The sequence below is a fragment of the Heteronotia binoei genome, chromosome 18 (genome assembly GCF_032191835.1).
Source record: "Heteronotia binoei isolate CCM8104 ecotype False Entrance Well chromosome 18, APGP_CSIRO_Hbin_v1, whole genome shotgun sequence".
NCBI lineage: Eukaryota > Metazoa > Chordata > Lepidosauria > Squamata > Gekkonidae > Heteronotia > Heteronotia binoei.
This window is the reverse complement of record NC_083240.1, coordinates 41,430,803-41,454,597: the sequence shown is the minus strand read 5'-3', so window position 1 is coordinate 41,454,597 and position 23,795 is coordinate 41,430,803. Positions and strand designations below refer to the sequence as shown.

Sequence of the window (23,795 nt, the reverse complement as noted above, 5' to 3'; positions counted from 1 at the left end):
GTATGGGGTGAGAATACTCAGGACAATGTTCAACACCCCCTCTTCCAGCACCAAACATCAGAGTGATAAAATAATAACGGCAACCAAGTCAGTGATGATGATGATGATTTGTGCAGGTATACCATGAATAAATATGGGCTTGCTTGAGGCTGTTTACTTCCAAATTGATTTTCAAAAAATTACATTTTTGCTGGAAGCTGTTACGCGGACAACTGGAGAAACAAGATGTTTTCATTAAGCCGTTTCAGGCAGATTGATTACAATAGCTTATTTGTTTAATTCATTAGGCTGATTGATTACAACAGTTCTCTTCTTCGTGCATGACCAATCTGTTCTTCACAGTTTTTTTTTTAATACTTCCCCCCTGACTCTCTTCCCTCTTACATATCATCTGACCTCATCTGAGCTATTCAGAGCTTTTGCTCTTGTTGCTAGAATGAATGCCCATTCAACAGTGGTTACGAGAGGCTGCTTTTTGCATCTTCCTTACTCTGATAGAATTTGCACTTGCTCCTTTGATAAATCAGATTCAGTCTCTCATATTTGACAGGAATGCTCCCTATATTCTAATTTAAGATGCCATTTTATGTTACCGTGGCTGGTGAATGTCAGTAATTTTAATCCAAGCAGGGCGGTCCCCTTCCGGTTCTCAGACAAAAATCTTAATATAACCTTGGATGCTGCAAAACAAAGTTATCCCTTTTCTCTTTTGGGAACTAAATAGTGATTATAAATGAAATTTCAGATTGTTATACTGCTCGAGCCATTTAGTTGTAGAGTTTTTGTTGGACAAAGGAAAGGATTAAATCGTTTTTCAAGGCTACGCGTATTTTATGTCTCTGCGGCTTCATCTGAAACATTCAGAATTTTCTATCTGAGCAAAAACTTGGTATTCTTGAAATGAGAACATTTAAAGATCCCCTACACCAAGCTGCTCATCAAGTGGAGTAGCCTCCAGCCCAGGGGCGTTGAACTCATCTGACATAATGATCTGACATAAATGATAACTTGTCAGGCCGGGCCATGTCAGGCCAGGCCATGTGTGTACCTATTTCAGATTAGGTAGCAGAGATATAAACTTTATAAAGGACGTAAACACAAATATATATATTTTAAAAACTTATAACATGCTTAAAACGTTAGCACTCATTGGTCTTAAAGGTGCATTATTTGTATTTCTCTCATGGGATCCAGGGAACTGGGCAAAGGAAGTTCTGACTCTTTCCTTCCTTCCGCAGGGGACTGGGGGGGGGGGCCTCAGCCAATAGAAGGAAGAGAGGCTTGGCTCAGTAGCTCTGCTGTGCGATGGAGAGAGCCTGGAAAAACAAGCTCTGACTCCCCCCCCTCTTCCTCCCTCAGCCAATGGAGAAAACAGAGGCTTTGCTCTGTAGCTCCTGTACAATTGAGCAAGCCTTGCAAAGCGAGCTGTTATGCAGAAGGAAGCAAGATGTAGAGAGAAGGAAGCAGATGACAGCTGGTTGCTTGGAGGCCTGAGACCAGATAAGGACTGTCTGTGTGAATCTGGGAGAGAGGCACATCACAGCTTTACTAGCTAGGCTGCAGCATAAACATCCTTGGACTGGATGGATTTATTACTTGCCCAAAGGTTGAAAGGAGAGGGGGGTTGGTGGAGACTGGTGACCTGCTCTTTGTCTAAGGAACCATCATGGCACACCGAAATATGCATGCTTGACAGATTGGCTACATCAGGGGGGTGTGGCCTAATATGCAAAGAAGCTCCTGCTAGAATTCCACTTCTGGGGATAGCTAGAAGACACCTGACAAAGCAACCTTGTTGAAAGTTGGGTCTATTAAGTGCCTGGATGAGAGATTTGCCAGGAATAGTGTAAATGACCCCTTGAATTCCATGGTGGCTGGGATCGACATACTTGACCACCTCTCCCCGAATGTGCCCCAGAGGGCCTTGCACTCTGGAACAATAGTCCCCAGTTCAAAGGATGTCCTCCTAGCCTCAGCCAGGGCCAGGGCTATTTTGGCTTTGGTCCCAACCTGGTGGAACATGTTCCCAGCAGAGATCAGGGCCCTGCAGGATTTATTGCCATCCTGCAGGGCCTGTAAAACAGAGCTGTTCCACCAGGTCTTTGGCTAAGGCAACTCGGTGTTCAGGAAGGTCTTAGCCCCCAAAAATGCTGATACTGCTGATATTGCTAATCTCTGTACTGTTCCAATTTTAGTATATGTGCTGCCGAAGTGAGCACATCCTGCTGATATTGTTGATACTACTGAAGTGGCACCTATTATTGTATGCAGCCCAGTTTATGCAATGGAGATCAACTGAGTCCTGCTGGAAAACCTGTGTTTTAAAGGAATTTATATTGTTTTATTGACGTCAATTGCTATTTATACTGATTATATATATATATATAATGTTGTTATCTGCCCTGAGCCCACTAGCGGAATATATATTTGAATAAATAAATAAATACATTTAATACTAAATAACAGAGGGGTGATCTACAAGCAATAAACAAGAATAGTTGCCTTCAGTGCTTCCCCCCACCCCCCTTCTAAGCGCCAGCGCTCATGTGAGGTTGTGCCAAGGTCTACCTATTCCTCCCTCCATCTTGCAGACCCCCACTAGACAGCTCCTGAAGCTCCACTCTCTGTTTCTCTGGCTGAGTGGGGCAGGCTGGCTCACAAGGATCGGGACTTGGGAGAGCCCTGAAGAAAAGGTGCCAGTTACTTAACCACAAAAAAACAAAAGTATGATTAACTCTAAAATCATCTCCTGTATTTGCTAAGCTTATTCGCCCCACTCTCGAAAGGAAGACTGCCAATAAGAACTTTGAGCGCAGTGAGAAAATTTGTACAGAGCTGCCCCTAACACAACCAGCTCTGCAATTATTATCATCGTTGTGGATGCTAAGAAGAGTGGGACAAGAAGTGTAAAAAAAATGGACGATAATGGAAAGAAATGAACACTTTCCTCTCTGTCAAAGATTTCAGGTTTTCACGGCTAGTAACATCAATAGGGTTTGTAGAATCTTTCGGGCTCAAGTGCCGTGTTCTATTGGAGAAAGTTTTTCTTCCAGACGTTTCGTTCTCGGCTGCGGAGAACATCCTCAGTGGCGTTGCAGCCGGAGCAGGCGCTCTGACCTTCTTGGCTGCTGTGCATTGAGTGAGCTCTCTTCTGCTGCATCACGACATCCACTCTACAAAGTTTCTAAAAGTTCACCCATAAACAAATGGTTGCTTCTTGCTTGGTAAGTGAGCTCCTGCCCGTGTCACACTCTGTCTCCTTCTCCATTATTTGTGCACAATCAGGGCTTTTTTTAATAGCGGGAACTCCTTTGCATATTAGGCCACACACCCCTGATGTAACCAATCCTCCTGGCGCTTACAGTAGGCCCTGTACTATGAGCCCTGTAAGCTCTTGGAGGATTGGCTACATCAGGGGCGTGTGGCCTAATATGCAAAAGAGTTTCTTCTACAAAAAAAAGCTCAGTGCACAATGCTGTCTTCAGGCCTGCTCCAAGGGATATTTTTCCTTACTCTCATTTTTCAAAGCTATGATTTCTATCAGGAAAATGCAAACAGCCACCCACACATGCAGCTCTCTGGAAGTTTGTTTGCCATTTCAAAAGGCGATTTAACTAATAATTGGTACAATCAGGTTCATGAAAAGAAACTGTACTAATAAACTGCTAGTTCAAAGCAGAACCAACTAATTGCCTCAGGGGACGAGTTTCTTTTCCGTATGCTTTATAATTCAGGAGCTTGTTTACAGGCTAAACTGCTGTACATATAAATATCACCAAGTTGTGGTTTATTGTTGCTAACCATGGAAGCTCTGGGAAGCCTCAAAGACTCTTGGTTTGTGCGTGGTTTGAAAACAAAATTGCATTTGAAAACCAACAGCACCTCCTGCTGCCTCCAAATTAATGTACAGAGCACGAGAGACTAAAATTTTCTACAACCCCTTTTCTGAATATGAACAAAACTGACAACCCATTAAACTAGCCAAAATACAGGTCCTCTTCTGCAGCACTAAATATATCCGTTTTATTTGCTAGGAGTTTCAGGAAACAAAATCCATATTATTTGAAAAGGAAAAGAAGATTTTGCTCTTGTTACAACCATCCATTTAGTTGAGTGAGAGTTGTATAATGGTGGGATTAAGACAGCAGGCCCTAGTTCAAATCTCACTCAGCTAGATGCTCAACCCGACCTATTTCATAGGGTTCTTGGAACAGAAGATCACTATGTATGCTGCCTTTTCTTCTTTGGAGGAAAGGTAGGATTTGAAAAAATGTAATATTGAGCTGCCCATACCGTAAATTTAAAATGATAACAGATTTTCCCTTCCTTTTTTCTGAGCTGCCAAATAACTTAATTTTGCAGTGAAGGCTGGGCAAATATAGCATTTTTATAATGCAGTACTGAAGACAAACAAGCTTGTATCCTGTCCATCACACTTTAAAAATCTTGCTCGTTCTTCAAAAATCTCATTGAAGTATACAGTTCTATCCTCCTCCATTTTATACTCACAACCACCCTGTAAGGTAGGTTAGGCTGACAGACTGTCCTGGCCCAAGATCATTCTGAGAGCTTCATGACAGAATGCATAACTGAACTCAGGAGCCAGAAGAGATTCTCAAGTGTGAGGATGCGTCGTTGGCGGCCAAGATCAAGTTAAATCGTGCCACAGGATTCCCCGTTACCATGCAGGGATGTGAAAGTTGGACAGTGAAGAAAGCTGACAGGAAGAAAATTGATTAATATGAAATGCGGTTTTGGAGGAGAGTTTTACGTACCGTGGATTGCCAAAAGACAAATTAATGGGTTCTAAATCAAATCCCAGCTTGCTGGGGGGAAAGTGTAGGTGACTGGGGGAGACAATGGCAAACCACCCCATCAAAAAAGTCTGCCGTGGAAATGTCGTGATGCGACGTCACTGACCAGAGTCAGAAACGACTGGTACTCGCACAGGGGACGACCTTTACCTTTTTACCTTTAAATCAAATCAAGCCTGATCTCTTTCCAGAAGCTAAAATGACCAAACTGAGGCTATCACACTTTGGTCACATTATGAGAAAACGAGACTCGCTGGAAAGACGACAATGCTAGGAAAAGTCAAAGGCAGCGGGAAGAGAGCAAGACCCAACGTGAGACGGATTGTCTCAATCAAGGAAGCCAAGGCCCTCAACCTAAGAAAGTCTGTCAATACTAGGATGTTTTGGAGGTCACCGATTCATAGGGTCACCAGAAGTGACCTGATGGCATGCAACGTTCACAGCTCCACTGTGATTTCCAGGTACAGTTGCAACACACCACCAACACCCAGGTGCTCGAAAACTGTTCTTTTTATAAAACGGAAGCAGAGTGTCCCCACAATTCTCTCATTCCACAATTCTCTCATTTTCTTATGCTTGTGTACAGGGGGGGTTTGTAGAAGAACTCCTTTGCATATTAAGACACACACCCTGATGTAGCCAATCCTCCAAGAGCTTACAAGGCTCTTCTTACAAGGCCTACTGTAAGCTCCAGGAGGATTGGCTACATCAGGGTTCTGTGGCCTAATATGCAAAGGAGTTCCTGCTACAAGAAAAGGCCCTGCTTGCGTAGAATCACAGAAGACACAAAGCCTTGTATAAGCAGCATCAAATACTTTGGCCATCAAATGAGAAGGAAGCACTCCCTGGAGAAGATCCTGATGCTGGGAAAGACAGAAGGCAAAAGAAGAAGGGGACTGCAAAAGAGGAGATGGCTAGACAGCATTACTGATGTGACTAACATGATTTTGAGCAGACTTCGGAGGATGGTGGAAGACAGGAGGGCCTGGCGTGACTTGGTCCAGGGGGTCGCAAAGAGTCGGACTAGACTGTGTGACTGAACAACAACAACGATGCTGCATCAGTTGCAAGCACTCTTCCAGAGGCCTTCTCTAAATGACTGTGGCACTACCCCGAAGAAGTAAAAAGGCACAGCTGCCAACCTACACTGCTTTCCTATCTTCTTGCCCAAGTAAAGACAGCCGGAGACAAGGAAAATGAGCAGAAACAGTTTGGGAGCCAACCGTTCCTCCTTGCATTTCCAGCATTCCCAGAATACTCCGTATTCCAATCAATGCACCTACATTGTGTTAAACAAAACAGATTTACGCCAAGTGAGAGTTCAATGGGAGTGTCATACATTATTAAAAGTTTATACAATGATTTACAGGGCCAGATTTTTCTGCTGACATGCTTTCAGTGCAGGAAAAAAAAAATCAATGGAGCTACCTTGGCAGAGAACCTGACCCATTTGCATTTAATGGGGATTTTAAAATAATCCCATGCTTAAAGAAACAGCTTTCACTCGAACACTTCTGAGCTCTGCGTAATAAATCACTTAACGCAGTTTTTTTTGTTAAATGGTTTTAAAAGCTTGCAAGATTCCAGTGAAATCAGCAAGAGCAGAACACGAGATTGTCAAGAGGGGGAAATCCTTCTGTGGTTTTTCTTTACATTAAAGGCAAACGTCTGCCTTTGCAAATGCAGCAACGGACCCTCGATCACTCAAAGTACAATGGGAGTCAAATCTGTGAAATGTCTCCACTGAAAAGTGCCCAGTCTGAACATGGAAGTCACTCGTTCTAAGGCACTATGGGCAGGAGCCGTACTGGGGGCCCCCCACCCCCACCCCACTGCAAGCCCTGCAAACTCAAGAAGAAGAAGAAGATATTGGATTTCTATCCCGCCTTCCACTCCGAAGAGTCTCAGAGCGGCTCACAATCTCCTTTCCCTTCCTCCCCCACAACAGACACCCTGTGAGGTAAATGAAGATATTGGATTTCTATCCCGCCCTCCACTCCAAAGAGTCTCAGAGCGGCTCACAATCTCCTTTACCTTCCTCCCCCACAACAGACACCCTGTGGGTGGGTGGGGCTGGAGAAAGCTCTCCCAGCAGCTGCCCTTTCAAGGCAACTCAGCTTCAAGGACTCTCTGCAGGCCACACCATCAGCTCTGCCAGATCACTGGATTTCCAGGGCCTTTCCACCAAGTCCTAAAAATGTATCTACGGGACTGCCTCCTCCACTATGTCCCTGGAAGGGCGTTATGCTCCACTGGTTGAAATCTGCTGGTGATCCGTGGCCTGAAAGAAGTCCGGCTGTCCTCAGCAAGGGCCAGGGTTTTTTTCAGTCCTAGCCCCGACTTGGCGGAACGCTCTGCAAGAAGACATCAGGGTCCCGAGGGATCTTTCACAGTTTTGCAGGGCCTATAAGAGAGAGATGTTCCGCCAAGTCTCTGTATAGTGACGGTTGCCGTGCTGGCACCTTTTTCCTCTCCACTCCCTCTTGGGGGGGTATCCCCCCACTCCTGATGTGATGTAATGACTGAATAAAAGCACTTTAAAGATGCCATGAGGGTTTGTAATTTTTTAATGTAACTGATTTTGTATATATGTATTTTTTTTAATGATGTACATCGTCCTGAGCCCGGCACTAGCTGAGATAGGGCGATTCATCAAATGTAATAAATAATAATAATTTTTAAAAGGCACAGGCTCACAGCTTGCTCATGCAACTCATCTCTGGGATGAGGATAGAATCATAGAATCATAGAGTTGGAAGGGACCTCTAGGGTTATCTAGTCCAACCCCCTGCACAATGCAGGAAACTCACAAACACTTCCTCCTAAATTCACAGGATCTTCATTGCTGTCAGATGGCCCTCTAGCCTCTGTTTAAAAACCTCCAAGGAAGGAGAGCCCACCACCTCCCGAGGAAGCCTGTTCCACTGAGGAATCGCTATAACAGTCAGGAAGTTCTTCCTAATGTTGAGCTGGAAACTCTTTTGTTTTAATTTCAACCCATTAGTTCTGGTCCTACCTTCCGGGGCCACAGAAAACAATTCCACACCATCCTCTATATGACAGCCCTTCAAGTACTTGAAGATGGTGATCATATCACCTCTCAGCCGCTTCCTCTCCAGGCTAAACATCCCCAGCTCCTTCAACCTTTCCTCATAGGACTTGGTCTCCAGACCCCTCACCATCTTTGTCGCCCTCCTCTGGACCTGTTCCAGCTTGTCTATATCCTTCTTAAAATGTGTTGCCCAAAACTGAACACAATACTCCAGATGAGGTCTTACCAGAGCAGAGTAAAGCGATACCATCACATCATGTGATCTGGACACTATACTTCTGTTAATACAGCCCAAAATTGCATTTGCCTTTTTAGCCACCACATCACACTGTTGACTCATGTTCAGCGTATGATCCACTACGACCCCTAGATCCTTTTCGCACATACTACTGCTAAAACAAGTCTCCCCCATTCTATAACCATGCATTGGATTTTTCCTACCTAAATGCAGAACTTTACATTTATCCCAGTTAAAATTCAGTTTATTGGTTTTAGCCCAGTTTTCCAGCCTGTCAAGGTCATCCTGTATCATGTTTCTGTCTTCTTCTGTGTTTGCAACCCTTCCCAATTTAGTATCATCTGCAAATTTAATAAGCATTCCCTCTATTCCTAGCTCCCTTTCTCACGTGCTGTTTGGCAGCTCAGACTTGATCCCAGTCTAATTAGACTTTGCCTTTGCCTCTGCCCCCTATTCTTGCCTACACTAATGACACCCTTGCCTCCAGCACTTGACACCTAGGATTCAGCTCCTGTCAAGGGTTTAGGTGTGGGATGGTGGCTCAGTGGTAGAGCATATGTTTGGTAAGCAGAAGGTCCCAAGTTCAATTCCCGGCATCTCCAACTAAAAAGACTCCAGGTAAGTAGGCGTGAAAAACCTCAGCTGGAGACCCTGGAGAGCCGCTGCCAGTCTGAGTAGACAAGACTGACTTTGATGGATCAAGGCAGCTTCATATGTTCATATATGTTCAAGGGTTACTCTCCATGCCCACACTTAGCACCAATAGGTTGGTAGACCCCTATGCTCCAGACCTGGCTGGCACAACACACCTTGCGGGGATAGGTATACACTCAACGGGTGATGGAGCACACTCACGTGAACCAGCCTGAAGTTTCGTTTTTTTTTTTCTGAATAGCCAACTATTCTGAGTTCCCTCCCTGACAAGAACATCTTTTAGGAATTTATTTTCCCCTCACATCGATATACAAGAAAACTAAACCCAGCAGACACCGGGAAGAGATTTTTAAAAATGAATTTGTAAGCCTGAATGAGAGACTGGGCTGTTGAGATGTCCAAAGGGACAGGGTTCACCAACAGTCACTACTTTGCAAAGCAATTTGGCTGAAGGAATCCTTATCGATTTCCCATAACCCTCAACTCAGCTGTAGCTGAAGGACTTTAACTATAGAAACAACTTAATCGTGCAGTCTCTGATTTTCGGTTAGACGCTTGCAAACAGCACAAAATCAATAAACGTTTCCCAACTTATTAAGTCACTGTGACAGTTGAGGTCATTAACTCCACAGCACAGAAAGCAAGTGCATTGCGCTCGTGCCAATAATAGTCCCAATATGGCAAAAATCAGTCTTGCACCTTAAAGATGAACAGATTTATTATGGCGTGAGCTTCCCTAGATTAGACTTCCTATATATAAACAGGACCAGCCTAGGCAGAGAGGCAGACTAAGTAAATTCAACACGATTGAAAAGATGGTACAGAAACCGCTTTTTCACACAGTGCACAATAAACTCATAGAACCAGTCACCAGAATATGCAGTGGTGGCCGCTGGCTCAGTCGGCTTAACAAAAGGGATTAGACAAATTCATGGAGGAGAGCTCTACTAATGGTTCAATGCAAAAGCATGGTCAGAGATAATATGTACATGGACACACAAAGCTGCCTTATACTGAGTCAGAATGCTGGTCCATCAAGGTCAATATGGTCTGCTCAGAGTGCCAGTGGCTCTCCAGGGTCTCAGGTCAAGGTCTTTCACAAAACCTGTTGCCAGATCCTTTCAACTGAACCTACAACCTTCTGCATACCAAGCAGATGCTCTACCACTAAGCCACAGCCTCTCCCATAACTGTGTATACCAGGTACAGAATATGTATAATCACTTGTTGAGTGTCTATCCCCTACTCCTGAGTTTTGCAGAAGTCTTTGGCAGACTTCTGTTAGATGCTTGACTAGCAAGACCCCAAGTCTGGTGAGGCATTTAGTTTCTTCTTCTTTTTTCTTTAAGTCCAAGGTATCAAAAATATCATTCCAACATACATATTATTATCCCTGCAGTTATTTTTCACTCGTGGTAGCTATACCTCAACAATTACGATGCAAAGGGAGCCATTTTACAAAGCTGAATAAATCTATCCCTCACAGAGAGATGGAAAAGTGCAGCAGGATCCGGGGCCTGGCTCTCTGCAACCCATGAGATAATGAAACAGAGAAAAACTACAGGAAGAAAGCCATACAGGGGTGCAGTGGTGGTACCCGCAATATTCTAGGCCAAAGACACCCAACTTAGGAGATGGCTGGGAAACCTTCCTTTGTAATTCAGTGGGCTGTTGCTGTGATGCAAGTCCAAAGGGTGGGTTGGCCACCAGCGCTCCCCCCACCCAGATCACTAGTAGTAGGCTAGCTTGTTTCTGTGTGTTCCTCCATCTGGTCCACGTTTGTCTGAAGCTTCAGGAGTCACAAGCACCTCCAGGCAAATTCCTCTCATTTAACTCTTCTTAATTACGGTTTTCCCAACTAAACGGAGAGCCATCACACTCTAAAAGCAAAGCCTAAAGTTTACTACCTCATGATCTTACTACATCTTTACTACAACATGATCTTTACTACAACATGATCTTACTACAGTCACCAAAAAAACTAGCCATACACAAAGTTACTTGTTTATCTTCATCTCTTAGTGACCAAGAAGACTTCGCTTCTAAAAAAAAGAGAGTCCTGCTTAAGCTAAGGAAAAAAACTCAATGCAGCTCTCAAACCTGAAAATTCAGGGCAATCCAAAAGAATATGATCTGTGATGTCAATTTGGTTACTATCACATCTGCAGAATCTATTAGAGTATAGAAAACCATTAAAAGTTCCTAACAACACCGCTGCTGGCCAAGTGTTCAAAGGTGCGAGCATAAGCACACTTCTATACTTTGGAAGAGATCGTTCAAGCAGGTAGTTTTAATTTAATTCATTTAAACCACTTTTTAACTCTCAGGCAATAGTCTCACCAGCCTTGAACTTACTGTAGTTGCAGACCCAATTGTTTAATGGATTAAAATATGCAGAAATCCCTTGAATGTAATCGAGACTTACCCTTAAGCATCTAACATTTCCATGTTGCACAGTGACTAGCGTGTCATGTCAGAAACCAGCACTGCCTCTTTAATATGTGCTGAAGGCCAATAACTTAACCCATTTCGTTCTTCTCAATGATTAAACAAGCAGAACTCAACGAACCAAAATGTTCCATTATGGAAAAGCTCTACCAGTCAAAGGAAATGTGGGGAAACAGTCCATCCTCATCATGGAGGTTATTTAGAAATAAAGAATGGAGAAAGCACAGCTAAGTTGAAAGGGAGACAGAAACCTTTAACCTTGAGATGCCTTCCCCATAAAGCTTATCAGGATTTATTGTGGGTTAACAGCACTTTAACTAATGTCATAGATCATGGGTGGCCAAACTTGCTTAAGAGCCACACAGAATAAGTCAAGTTGTTTGAGAGCCCCAAGACGTGAACAAATATTACATACACATCTTTATAAAAAACTCGTAATACTTTCTTTGTGCAGAAAAATAAAATACATATGTATGCACCTCACAACACAACCATGTTAGGAGACTTTAAAAAAAAAAAAAAGCTGAGAATAACAGTCCCCGTAAGACCAGCACAGGGAAAGGTTAGGGAATTATTTTATGGCACCAGTGAAAGAAGGAGAAACATATGTACCATATAAATCACTGGCCACTGTTTGCATCATTATACATCTCTCTTGACACCAAGATTAGTCAATACAGCTCCTACAAAAGCTATGAAACTCCCTTGGCTCTTGCACTTTTTCCCCACTCTGGGTCTCTGGGTGACCTCTGTGGTGGAGGAGAAGAGCTTGCAAGCCTGTCTATTTCCCCCCTCCTTCCCCGCTTCACACATGGTGGAACTAGTCACCTACCTATGTGTCAGCACTCACAGGCTGAGGTCCAGATGGTAAGCATGCTTATTTGAGAGTAAGCTTGCATTAAGTTCCTCCTCGAACTCTGGGAGCCACACAGTATGTGTGAAAGAGCTACATATGGCTCCTGAGCCACAGTTTGGCCACCCCTGTCATAGATTATAATGAACAATGGATATACAGAAGTCAGTTCATGCTTTTGTGCTGGGCTTTTGTACAACAATACAAGGTCCCTTTTGAACACAGAGTTGCGTACTTACCATTTTGAGAGAGGAAGGAACTGGTTTCTTTGAGCACACAGTCAATTCCCCATTTCTCTGCTGCTGATAAACTTCTAAAGCATCAACTAACTGTGCTCCTTTAGCTAGTCGATTTCGTTTCTTAGCCTGTAGGAAAAACCACACGCTTGCAAGCCTGGTAGATGGGAAAACTCAGAAGTAGAACCCGACTACTTTAGGACATCATGTTTTTTAACTGTCTTACTTTCAGGGGGCATTCTGTGCTGATTCCTCTGCTGATGAAGTTCTGGAGATTCAGGGGCATTTTCTAGGGCACACACAGAGAGCGTTAGCCTGGCCTGCTGAACTAAGAATGCACTCAAGGCACTTTATGGTTGCCCAGTACAGGGAAGATTGGTAGTGGTGGGCAAGCTGCTTTTCAGGGAAGCTTGTCAATTATTACTGATGTTCATTGAGAGAGAGCCCCATGGCGCAGAGTGTTAAAGCTGCAGAACTGCAATCCTAAACTCTGCTCACGACCTGAGTTCGATCCCCCGTGGAAGCTGGGTTTTCAGGTAGCCAGCTCGAGGTTGACTCAGCCTTCCTTCCTTCCAAGGTCGGTAAAATGAGTCTTCAGCTTGCTGGGGGGAAAGTGTAGAAGACTGGGGAATGGCAATAGCAAACCACCCTGTAAAAAGTCTGCCATGAAAACATTGTGAAAGCAACGTCACCCCAGAGTCGGAAACTACTGGTGCTTGCACAGGGGACCTTTCCTTTCCTTCAAATTGAGAGACAATTAATAAGCTTAGGGTCCTGAAAGGGTAAACTACAGGACCTTTTATCCACGCAACCAACTTATAAAAAAAAATCTTCCATAGCATTAAATCTACTATTCAAGTGTGATTTATAAAGATAAACATCAAAATCAATCAACTGCCGTTGCCTATTTGAAATCTCAGATTTTCTAAAGGAGACAAAACCTTCAATGCTTTTCAAAAAACCATCTTGTCCTATATCAAGTGGTTAACAAACTTCCTCCCCTAGAGCAATTATTTAGAAAGTTGTATCTGCAACACTTCTGAACTCAGTGGGGAGAGGGTTACAATGAAGAGCGCTCTGAGATGTTATTACATGATATGAAAAAAAAAATTAAAGGTGGTCTTTGCCTGACCATAACTGGAAAATCTTGTTTATTCTTTTATTTCACACTTTTGTCACTATTTCAAAAAGGCAATTGGTTTTGGGATTCCGACAATATATATAAACGTAGTCACAGACGATTAAAAGGCAATTGATCAAAAGGAAGCCATAATAAGCCTTAATAGAAAGTTTGACTGATATGTGCCAATGGTCAGTCTCTGGGGCATGTAATGCAGCAGTAGGCTTCTTTTGAAGAAATGGCAAAAGTTGGTGTGCATTTTCAGCTGAAATGCCAGTGGACAACTAGGACAACTGGCATGCGTGACTTTTAGAACTGTACTTACCTGCTCCTCCGTTTCTAGTGAACGAATTCTTTTCCTATCTGCTTTAAAATCATCTTCGCTTTCATGAAAAGATGCTTGTTTTTTTGCAGACAGTTTTGAAGAAATTGTGATTTTTGAGCTGTTTTCTATAACAGAAATAGAGAAAGCAGATGGAGAAGGAGAAAGCAAGTTTTGCTGGAAACTTACTAATTATGATAACCAGAACATCCTCTGTAATGCAAAACCAAATATATGAAGTTGCTTTATCAGAAGGCTATAGATGTTAACATTTCTGGAAATTCTGAACCCATGAGAGGAGTGTGATTTACAAATGGAAGTGTAATTTGGAATTTCTGGGGGAAATTAAAACATATGTATTTATATTTCTTACGAACCCCAGGGTTATCCTACCACTTTAGCACCCTAAAATCTATCACTTATGACTTAGCTCATGCTTTAGTTTTTAATTCAAGGGCTTTAGTTTTCTATAAATCATAAATGCAGCTAATGCTAGAGAGTTACAAACTACAGCTGCACTAACATATATATCTTGCAGTACCATCCTGAGAACACTTTCCCAGGAGTAAACCCCATTGAATAGTTAAAAATAGAAAATTCAAAATATACAACAGTCAAAATAAAGTTTGTTATTTGGACAGAAACAGTCTCATGTAGTCACAACAGACCTAGTAGCACATTGGAGACTGGGTTTCATATACATAGTACAGAGAATTAATTGTACTTAGTCACATTTAAGCAGTCGATAGATCCTCGAAAATCTTGTGCAGGTCTATATTATACACTAATTTTTTTTCATTCCCTAATGCTGTAGCTTGTCTTACATTAAAATCTTCATACTATACATCCTGAGTGGGGGGAAATCTTAAAAACATTTTGCTCATTAAAAAAATAAATATTTAATGTAACTTTCCCCCCAATCTTTCCCCAAGTTTCTAATTTCTTTATTGGAAAAATAAAAAGGAGAAAAAAATGTTCATTAATTTTCTCCACAAACCACGCCATTGGTCCATTTATACAAGACTGTCTATTCTGACAGGCAGGTCACCAAGAGCTTTCCTTAAAAAGGCTGGCTACCTCAGATAATTTTTTTAAACTGTTGTTGCTTTGGACTGAACCTGAAGCTCAAAGGGATGTTTCTGCATATTTGCTTCCTCCAATGGAAGGAAATGGGCAGGATAGCCCTATCTCTTCCAGGCTAGGGATGTTAGCTAACACTGACTTTATACATGCACTGATCAAAATGCCCCTGAATTTAAAAAAACCAACTAAAGCTAGGTGCCTATCTTATTTGCCACATGCACTCATGCAAGTAGTATTTACAAGCCTGCCTCAATGCCTAACAGAGTATGAGAATCTTGGAGTGACAGGCTGTTCAAACAGAATTCTGTGGCAAGATTCAGTTAAAAAATTACAGCTAGGAACTGACAGTTGAAGAAGAGACTGTGGACTGGGAAGGAAGCAAAAGAAGTGAGAGGATCAGAGAGGATCCCTATTCAAGCCAAAAAGAAATATTGCTTCTAGAGAAGTTAAAAGAAGTAATCCCTGCCCAGTGAAAAGGCAGATGGCTCTTAAAAGAGAAGTGATTCCCTCATCTGTATATATAGTGGGATTTGGGGAACTTGCTATATGTTCCTGCCTTCAGTGAAACTCAGAATCCTGTGCTTGAGTGTATAAGCAGAAACTGAAGAGAAAGTCACTCTCCTCAAAGTTTTAAAGGATCTTTTTGATTAGCAGAAACACTTACTTGTTAGTAACAAATTATCTGAAGTTAGTATGATCACAAAGTTACCTCCGTTTTACATTGCTTCACCTCATAAATCCTACTCCTGATTCCATCTGACCTTTTCACCTCTAAGTTAAATAAAACATCTTATTTTGAACTTTTTAAAGCCTTTTGTGTGCCATTAGAAGCTGAATATAAGAAGGTGATTTTGTCTCTTCCCTCGGTTCCCTGGGCTGGACCAGCATCCATCCATCTATCTATCTTTAAAGCAACTGGGCAGGACAACCACAGGCAAACAAATAAGAAGACGACATTTACACGGGCTGCTCAGCAAAAAAAGAAGAGGGAAAGAAAATACAAAAAGAAGTTTTCAAGTAAAACTACCTCCATTTCTCATCGTGGTTCCGCTGCTCAGAGGGCTCTTGGTTTCGTTGTCAGTGAAGTAAGAGCAACTGCCTTGGTTCAACCCTGCACTACTCTGGTCCTGGGCTGTGGGTTCTGCATGGCAATTACAGCCACATCGCATCAAGGGCTCTGACTTCTTGCATTCCTTTAAGCATGACCATTCACTCGATGGCTTTTCTGAAGAGCAAACAGAAGATGGTTTGCATTTTTTTTTTTTAAAAAAAAGGAACTGCAGGGCAGAGTAGAGCTTTTTTGGCAATTTAAGGGCTACAAACATCATTTTGTCAGCACTGTAATAAATCAAGTTAAATGTTGAAAACGCAGCTCATTTCATTACAAAATAACCCACAAGTGATAGGCCTGTGGCCTGAAAGATTGCCTGAACCCCTCCATTGCCCACTGAACACCTCAGATATAGAGGTGGGAAGTTTTGCATGCCACTGGCTTCCTGCTCTCCTTCTCCACAATGAGCTCGGTCATCAATGTAGGGTATATAGCACCACCACAACTCAACACACATATAGTTCATATCTCTGCAGGGGCTATCCACCTCCATTCTGTCTCTTGGAGTTGGAGGGAGGGCATGGATACAGCCTATGAGCAATACTCCCTCTAAGCCGTTGAGCCTTGTGAGCAAAAATTCTATTTCATGAGCTACTGGCATTAAAGTTGTGAGCTACTGCATAAATTAGCTTGCTCTGGGACCATTTTTCACGAGCCAAGAGAAAAATGTGTGAGCCAGAGGCTGGAAAACTGAGCCAAACCAAATCCTAGGAATGATGAGATTATGAGCGACCAGGGCTGCAGCCTTCTGCACTTTTTCCTAACAAAGCACCCAATCCCCTTCAAGGAATTGGTGCAACCAAGCCCTAAGAGGAAAGGATGAGGAATTTGGGAATGTTCCGTCTGGAGAAGAGGAGGTTGAGGGAGGACATGATTCCTCTCTTGAAATATTTGAAGTGCTGTCAATGGAGGGCAGAGAGCTATTCCTGTTGGCAGCAGGAATAGTGTCTAAATTAAGGGTGGGAAATAATAATGTGTCTAAATTAAGGGTGGGAAAGTACTGGCTGGATACTAGAAAATAACTTTTTAACAGTAAGAGTTGTTCAGCAGTGGAATCCGCTACCTAGGGAGGCGGTGACCTCTCCCTCACTGGCAATCCTTAAGCAGCGGCTGAACAAACAGATGTCAGGGACGCTCTAGGCCGATCCTACATCGAGCAGGGAGTTGGACTAGATGGCTTGTACAGCCCCTTCCAACTCTGTGGTTCTGTAACTTTTTACCCCTCCACTGCATGACTTCTCTGAAAAGGATGCGATAAATAATAATAATAATAATAATAATAATAATAATAATAATAATAATAATAATAATAATAATAATAATAATAATATTTTATTTTTATATCGCGCCCTCCCCGCCGAGGCGGGCTCAGGGCGGCTGACAGGCATGGGAATCCCATGAATCATAAAACAACATAAACAATTTTAAATATCAGTTACAGTAAAAATTATTTAAAAGTTAAATATATAATAAAATAGGTGCTAAATGCTGTAGTCGTGATATCCACAAGATGACTAGTTGTCCATTCATCAAATTAGTCGGGTTCCATCTCAAAGGCCAGCTGAAAGAGACATGTTTTGCAAGCCCTGCGGAACTGGTTCAAGTCCCGCAGGGCTCGCACCATCTCCGGAAGGTCGTTCCACCAGCGAGCGGCTATCACCGAGAAGGCCTGCTCCCTAGTGGCCCTCAGCCTGGCTTCTCTTGGCCCAGGGATTGTCAGTAAGTTCTGTGAGCTGGATCTCAGTGCTCTCTGGGGCACATATGGGGAGAGGCGGTCCTTTAGGTAGGCAGGTCCTCGGCCATATAGGGCTTTAAAGGTGATAACCAGCACCTTATAGCGAACACGGTAGACAACCGGCAGCCAATGTAGATCCCGCAGCCCAGGCCGTGCAGTTTCCCACCGTGGTAGTCCCTCCAGCAGCCTGGCCGCCGCGTTCTGGACTACCTGAAGCCTCCGTGTTCGGTATAAGGGCAGCCCCATGTAGAGGGCATTGCAGTAGTCTAATCTCGAAGTGACCGTTGCGTGGATCACAGTTGCTAGGTCGGTGCGTTCCAGGAAGGGGGCCAACTGCCTCGCTCTCCTAAGATGAAAGAAGGCGGATCTAGCAGTGGCAGCTACTTGGGCCTCCATTGATAAAGAGGATTCCAGTAGCACTCCCAGGCTCTTGACTTTGCGCACTGGTACCAAGAAGTTTGGTCAGCACTGTTAAGATTTATGATGGTCCATTCACAATTGTGAGTCATCAAGTGGTGAGCACACACGAGATATCAAGTGACAACCAATGCTCCCTCTAAGCTGTGGAGTCTTGTGAGCAAAAATTCCACTTTGTGAGCTACTGGCATTAAAGTTGTGAGCTGCTGCAGAAATTAGTTTGCTCTAGGGCCGTTTTTCCTGAGCTGAGACAAAAATGCGTGAGCTGGAAGCTAAAAAATTGTGAGTTAGCTCACACTGACTCAGCTTAGAGAGAACACTGGTGATGACCAGTGAAAAGTGGACATGCATGAACCAGCCTGTGGCTTCACTGTGAACACTGTGATCTTACTTGACCCAGTAGCAGGTAGGGTCTCTTTCACTCAGCTCAGCATTCTTTTCTGTCTAGTCAACAGCAACTTGAATAATTTACAGACAACAACCCCTCAAGGACTCCGACACAGTCCAATTCAATGTACTGCAGAACTACAGCATTTCCTTCCAACAGGCTGACCAGATGCAAGAGACGAAAGGATTCCTGTTATTTTAATTAAAAAGTTTTGACAGTTGTGGTTTGTCACACACAGGAGAAAAAAGCCACACCAACTGAAACGCCTCTGCTGCTCAAATATTAAAGGGAGAGAAGTCCAGCTATCTTCGTATTTGTTCAACCATTCAAATAGCCTACCATACTGCTGCCTTCACTGTTGCCTGCCCAGAATGCCACTGACCAAAAGGCATCAGAGTACAGACTAAGAGAACACGAAGCGTCATCCCCGGTACCATCTTTGGAATCCATGTTCTGGTTGTGCCTATCTAAGAGCCACAGCTATGAAAGGTAAGGCCTTGGTTGTAAAACATCCTCTCTACAGGTGTTCAGCTGGAACTTTTAGCTCCCGTTTTAAATTTTCCGGGGTTTTTTTGTTTATTTTATTTTTATTTGATTTGTATCCCACCCTCCCATCCAAAGCAGCCTTAGTGCGACTCACAGCATAAAAACATTACAATAGTTAAAACAGTATTATAAATCAAACATTCTATAAAATTATGCATTCCGTAATTAACAGTCAGCATTTAATTTGGTGCTAAGATCTAGATGTTATATTATTCAGTTTTTCAGCGGCGACGGTGTTCCTTCTACGATATAGGCTCAAGTTTATTTATTTTATTTTATTTGTTGTGTTTGGTCACCCATTTAACACCATTTTGAATTGTGGCAGCTGTGCATGTAACTATGCAATAGTTTAAGCAGGTCATCTTGTTGCTATTCATTTCCTAACATGGTTGAAAGTTCAAAATTATTATTTTGCAGCCTCTGTTTTGTTATTCACTTTTAAAAACTGCTTCTATTACTTTGGAAGCAGATTTGCCATTTATATTTTGACAGCAGCAACTGTAATTGCATCTGATATTGTTTTAATGGGGGGGGGGGGTTTCAAGCAGCTCTGAAAACCCTGAACTGAGGCTAGAAATAAATAAAATGCGTAAATAAAAATCATATTTGTGAGCACATTTTTCAGATCTAGACCTGGACTGAATGTGCGTTTTCCATCACAGGATTCCTGAGGTCGTTAGCAAGAGCTGGAAAAGCCGGAGCCAAAGATGACTCCACTCGAATGCCTTAGCAGGGGCAAAAAGCCAGGCTCTTATTGCTTATACCCAGGGGTCGTTTTGTAGAAAAAGAGGTGGTGGAGCTCATTAGCATAACTCATTAGCACCAGCCCAAAGCAACCCAATGCAAGAAAGGAGAGCCCTGGATGCTGCTGGGGCTCTCCTGGGCCACCACCACACCCCCCCCCCCACAGTCAAAAGGCCAGCACGCCGCCTGCCACCCAAAATCCCATAAGAAGTGGAGAAAGGGTGGTGTGGGCTTCTCCAGGGGTTAATGCTGGGGTCTGGGGGCGTGGCAAAGCCCCTGGTGGCTGGCTGGCTGCACGCTCTCCTAATCCAGGGATTGTTATGCAGCTACACCTACTATTCAATGGACAAGGTGGGGAGGAAGAGGGGGAACTCTCAGAAAGGTTCAGGAGCTGTGCTCCTGTGAGCTCCTTCTGAATCTGAGGCCTGCTTATACCAGTCCTGGCCAGCTCAAAGGATTCCTGGGCTAACATTGCACATCCCTTTCAGCATTTCAAGAGGATTCAGAGACCTGAATGCACAAAGTCCACAGTAGTCACTGTGAGATCCCAGATTCAGAAATTCCCAATTCAAGGCACAGGTACCTGTCACCAGATACTGTAACAGGAAATGATGCTACAGAATGGCTTACCGTACAAAGACTGTTGCCACGACAATGCTGAGCAAAGCAATGCCAAGCTTTTCCCACTTCCTGTAGGGCTCTCCAATAAGCAGTGCTGCCTGGAGTTCAGCCCCTTGACAATCTAGAGGGGAAAACAATTATAATGAATAGAATGCACAAAGGAGACTTTATTTTTATTTATCGTTGCTGCTGTTCTCTATTCCAAAATGGCCAAAAAATCCTCACACTTCCATCAAAACTTCTTTGGAGAAAAACACGCTTATTTTTTATCAGTAAAAAAGAACCTGGGCATGGGTACACTCCATTACAGTACTCCATTATTGGTTGTGCAATAAACACTGGCTCCCCAAAAAACATTACAGCGGAGACTATCACTTAAAATCAAAATCTAGTTTCTCAGCACAACTTACTGCATTCATCATAGCCAGCTGTGAAGGATAGGCCTTGCAAGGGAAGAGAATTTTCACTCCCCCGATAGTGTATTCAGAAGATACCGTTGAAGCCATAACCACGCTCCCGTTCTGGAATTCAGATTGCCAACTGCAATTTAAAAAGGAAGACTATTTTAAACTATGCACATTGTACACCAGAAACCACAGAAGAACCATACCCAGTATAAGACAGAAACAAATGGAAACAACCTAGCTGCAAGTAAGAAACTGTATTCCAAATCACTCCTCAGTGTCTTGTGGGTAGATACCAAGATGGCACAGGTAACAGACATCAGGGTTCAGATACAAGACCCCAAATAAGCTATCTTTTCTTTTCGCTCTGTTCTGATGTGAAGACGTTAAGCAGGCATTCCTAACCTGATAAGTAGAGGCTAAGCAAAGAGGCAATGGCTTCCTTCTTCTACATGTTATGAAATCCAATCTTCTCTGCCTGTCAGAAGTTCCACCAAATGCTGGTATGAGGGTCTTTAAGGTCATGATGACCCCCTCTTTTTTATTTTGAGCCATCAAGGCCTAAGGAAGATTTCTGAGGAACGCAAAATCTTGCATGCTGTTGTCAGTGAAGGTATTCCATCAGTAACGTAATGAAAAAGACACGAACAAGGAAAAGGTAGGACTTTTTCACCTCTCCTGTAATTAGCCTGTGTTGGGAGGTGTTTTTGCCTATCTTATTCCATGACAGTGGCTGGGAAATTGGTTCTGGGTGTGCTCTGTGCAGAAACAAGCAGATGCAACAGAACAGTGTACACCAGGGGTGGCCAAATTGCGGCTCGGGAGCCACATGTGGCTCTTTCACACATATTGTGCGGCTTTCAAAGCCCCCACCGCCCCGTTGACCAGCTTGGAGAAGGCATTTCTCTCTTTAAATCACTTCAAGCCAAACCAACTGGCAGCTTGGAAAATTAATTTAAAGTTAAAGTTGCTTTCTTCCTACCTCTTCCTCATCTATTTTCTTCCCTTCTTCCTTGCGGCTCTCAAACATCTGATGTTTATTCCATGCGGCTCTTACGTTAAGCAAGTTTGGGCCCCCCTGGTGTACACCTTCTCCAGTCAGTGTTTTGCGACAGGTGGATGCTCGCAGCAGAACTCAACAGAGGATTCTTCTGTTTTAATTCCACTTAAGGAGAAGAATGCAGAAGAGAAGATGTTCCTTCCCTTAACCTACGGGGGGGGGGGCAAAATTTAAGTCCAGGGGTACCTTTAAGACCAACACAGTTTAATTCAAGGTATGAGCTCCCGTGTGCACACACGCTTCCTCAGAGACACAGAAACGGAAGGTAACAGGTCACACTTATTAACAGAGGCTGAACAGGGTTGCCAAGTCCAATTCAAGAAATATCTGGGGACTTTGGGGGTGGAGCCAGGAGACATTAGGGGTGGAGCCAAGATCAAGGCCGTGACAAGCATAATTGAACTCCAAAGGGAGTTCTGGCCATCACATTTAAAGGGACAGCACACCTTTTAAATGCCTTCCTTCCATAGGAAATAATGAAGGATAGGGGCACCTTCTTTTGGGGTCATAGAATTGGACCCCCTGGTCCAATCCTTTTGAAACTTGGGGGGTATCTTGGGGAGAGGCACTAGATGCTATACTAACCATTTGGTGCCTCTACCCCGAAAAACAGCCCCCCCCAGAGCCCCAGATCAATTCTCCGTTATTTTCTATGGGAATAAATCTCCCTAGGGAATAACAGAGTTCCCAGCAGATATTTCCCTCCCCTTCCCCCGCTTTCTGACGACCCTGAAGCGGGGGGGGGCCCTCCAAACTGGGGGATCCCCTGCCCCCACCTGGGGATTGGCAACCCTAGCTGAACAGCAAATTCGCATGTCACATGATGAAGAGGAATAAACTTGTGTTGGTCCTCAAGGAGCCCTCGGACTCAGAATCTGTTCTGCGGCTTCACACCAACACAGCTGTCCACCTGGATCGACTGGGGGGAATGGTTCCAAGGGCTTTTTTTGCAGCAGGAGCTCCTTTGCATATTAGGCCACACCCCTCCGATGCAGCCAATCCTCCTGGAGTTTACAATAGGCCCTGTAAGCTCTTCGAGGATTGGCTGCATCGGGGGGGGGGTGGCCTAATATGCAAAGGAGCACCTGCTTAAAAAAAAAAAGCCCTGATATTGATTCGTATCCGAAACTATGAGGCGAGAAGGCATTTTCCACACCGGCAGTCAATCCCTCCCCTCCCGCTTACCGCCAGAAGCCAGGCGAAAACCGACCCGGCTCTCCTCAGCTTCGAACTTCCCTTCCCGCCTAAGCTGCGCTCCGCCCCTCACTTCCCATCGCGAAGAACAGCCAATGAGCGATGAAAGGGGAAACTGACAGCCGACCAATCCACAATCTTCCCGGCTGGGTGAATTCCCCACCCCCCTCCATACGGGGACTCTCTCCCATCCCTGAACGCGCCGCAGCCTGATTTCCGGGTTCCTCGGGTTGCCTAGGTAACCCCTTTGCGGCCTATGGACTTTACAGCCGCCCAGTCGTGCTCGTCTTCCTTAAGCCTAGAGAGGCTTTTGGGGGGATGTATTTATTTTTCAATCAGTTATAGCTGTGGGTGTCGAGAGAGGCTAAGAGAGTTTTCTCTTTGTTTGCGTTCTCATAGGGTTGCCCAGATGGGCTGGGAAATTCTCGGGAATTGGAAACTCTGTCTGCGTTAGGGGCCCCCTATGGTTGCCAACCTCCAGGTGGGACCTGGAGACCTGTCGAGTACAGAGATCCGTTTCCCTGGAGAGAAGAACAGCTTCAGAGGGTGGGCTCCGTGGCAACGTAGCCCACCAGGGTAAATCCCATTCCCAGGTTCCACCACCCTGGGGAGAGCCAGTTTGGTGTAGTGGTGAAGTGTGCGGACTCTTATCTGGGAGAATGGGGTTCGATTCCCCACTCCTCCACTTGCACCTGCTGGAATGGCCTTGGGTCAGCCGTAGCTCTGGCAGAGGTTGTCCTTAAAAGGGCAGTTGC

At 44.0% G+C, this 23,795-nt stretch overlaps 1 protein-coding gene across 1 annotated transcript in view; it reads right to left on the bottom strand.

Annotated features, from left to right (window-relative positions):
* BRIP1 (BRCA1 interacting helicase 1) overlaps positions 1 to 23,123 on the bottom strand; it is a 186,959-nt gene extending 163,836 nt beyond the window's left edge. The window contains exons 1-6 of the mRNA XM_060259393.1: positions 23,032 to 23,123; positions 20,793 to 20,922; positions 20,392 to 20,503; positions 15,848 to 16,045; positions 13,741 to 13,865; positions 12,299 to 12,424 (exon numbers count right to left, since the gene is read on the bottom strand). Of these exons, the coding sequence (XP_060115376.1) occupies positions 12,299 to 12,424; positions 13,741 to 13,865; positions 15,848 to 16,045; positions 20,392 to 20,503; positions 20,793 to 20,888 (657 nt within the window). The 5' untranslated portion in view covers positions 20,889 to 20,922; positions 23,032 to 23,123. The remainder of the gene's footprint in view (positions 1 to 12,298; positions 12,425 to 13,740; positions 13,866 to 15,847; positions 16,046 to 20,391; positions 20,504 to 20,792; positions 20,923 to 23,031) is intronic.
* Positions 23,124 to 23,795: the final 672 nt, after the last annotated feature.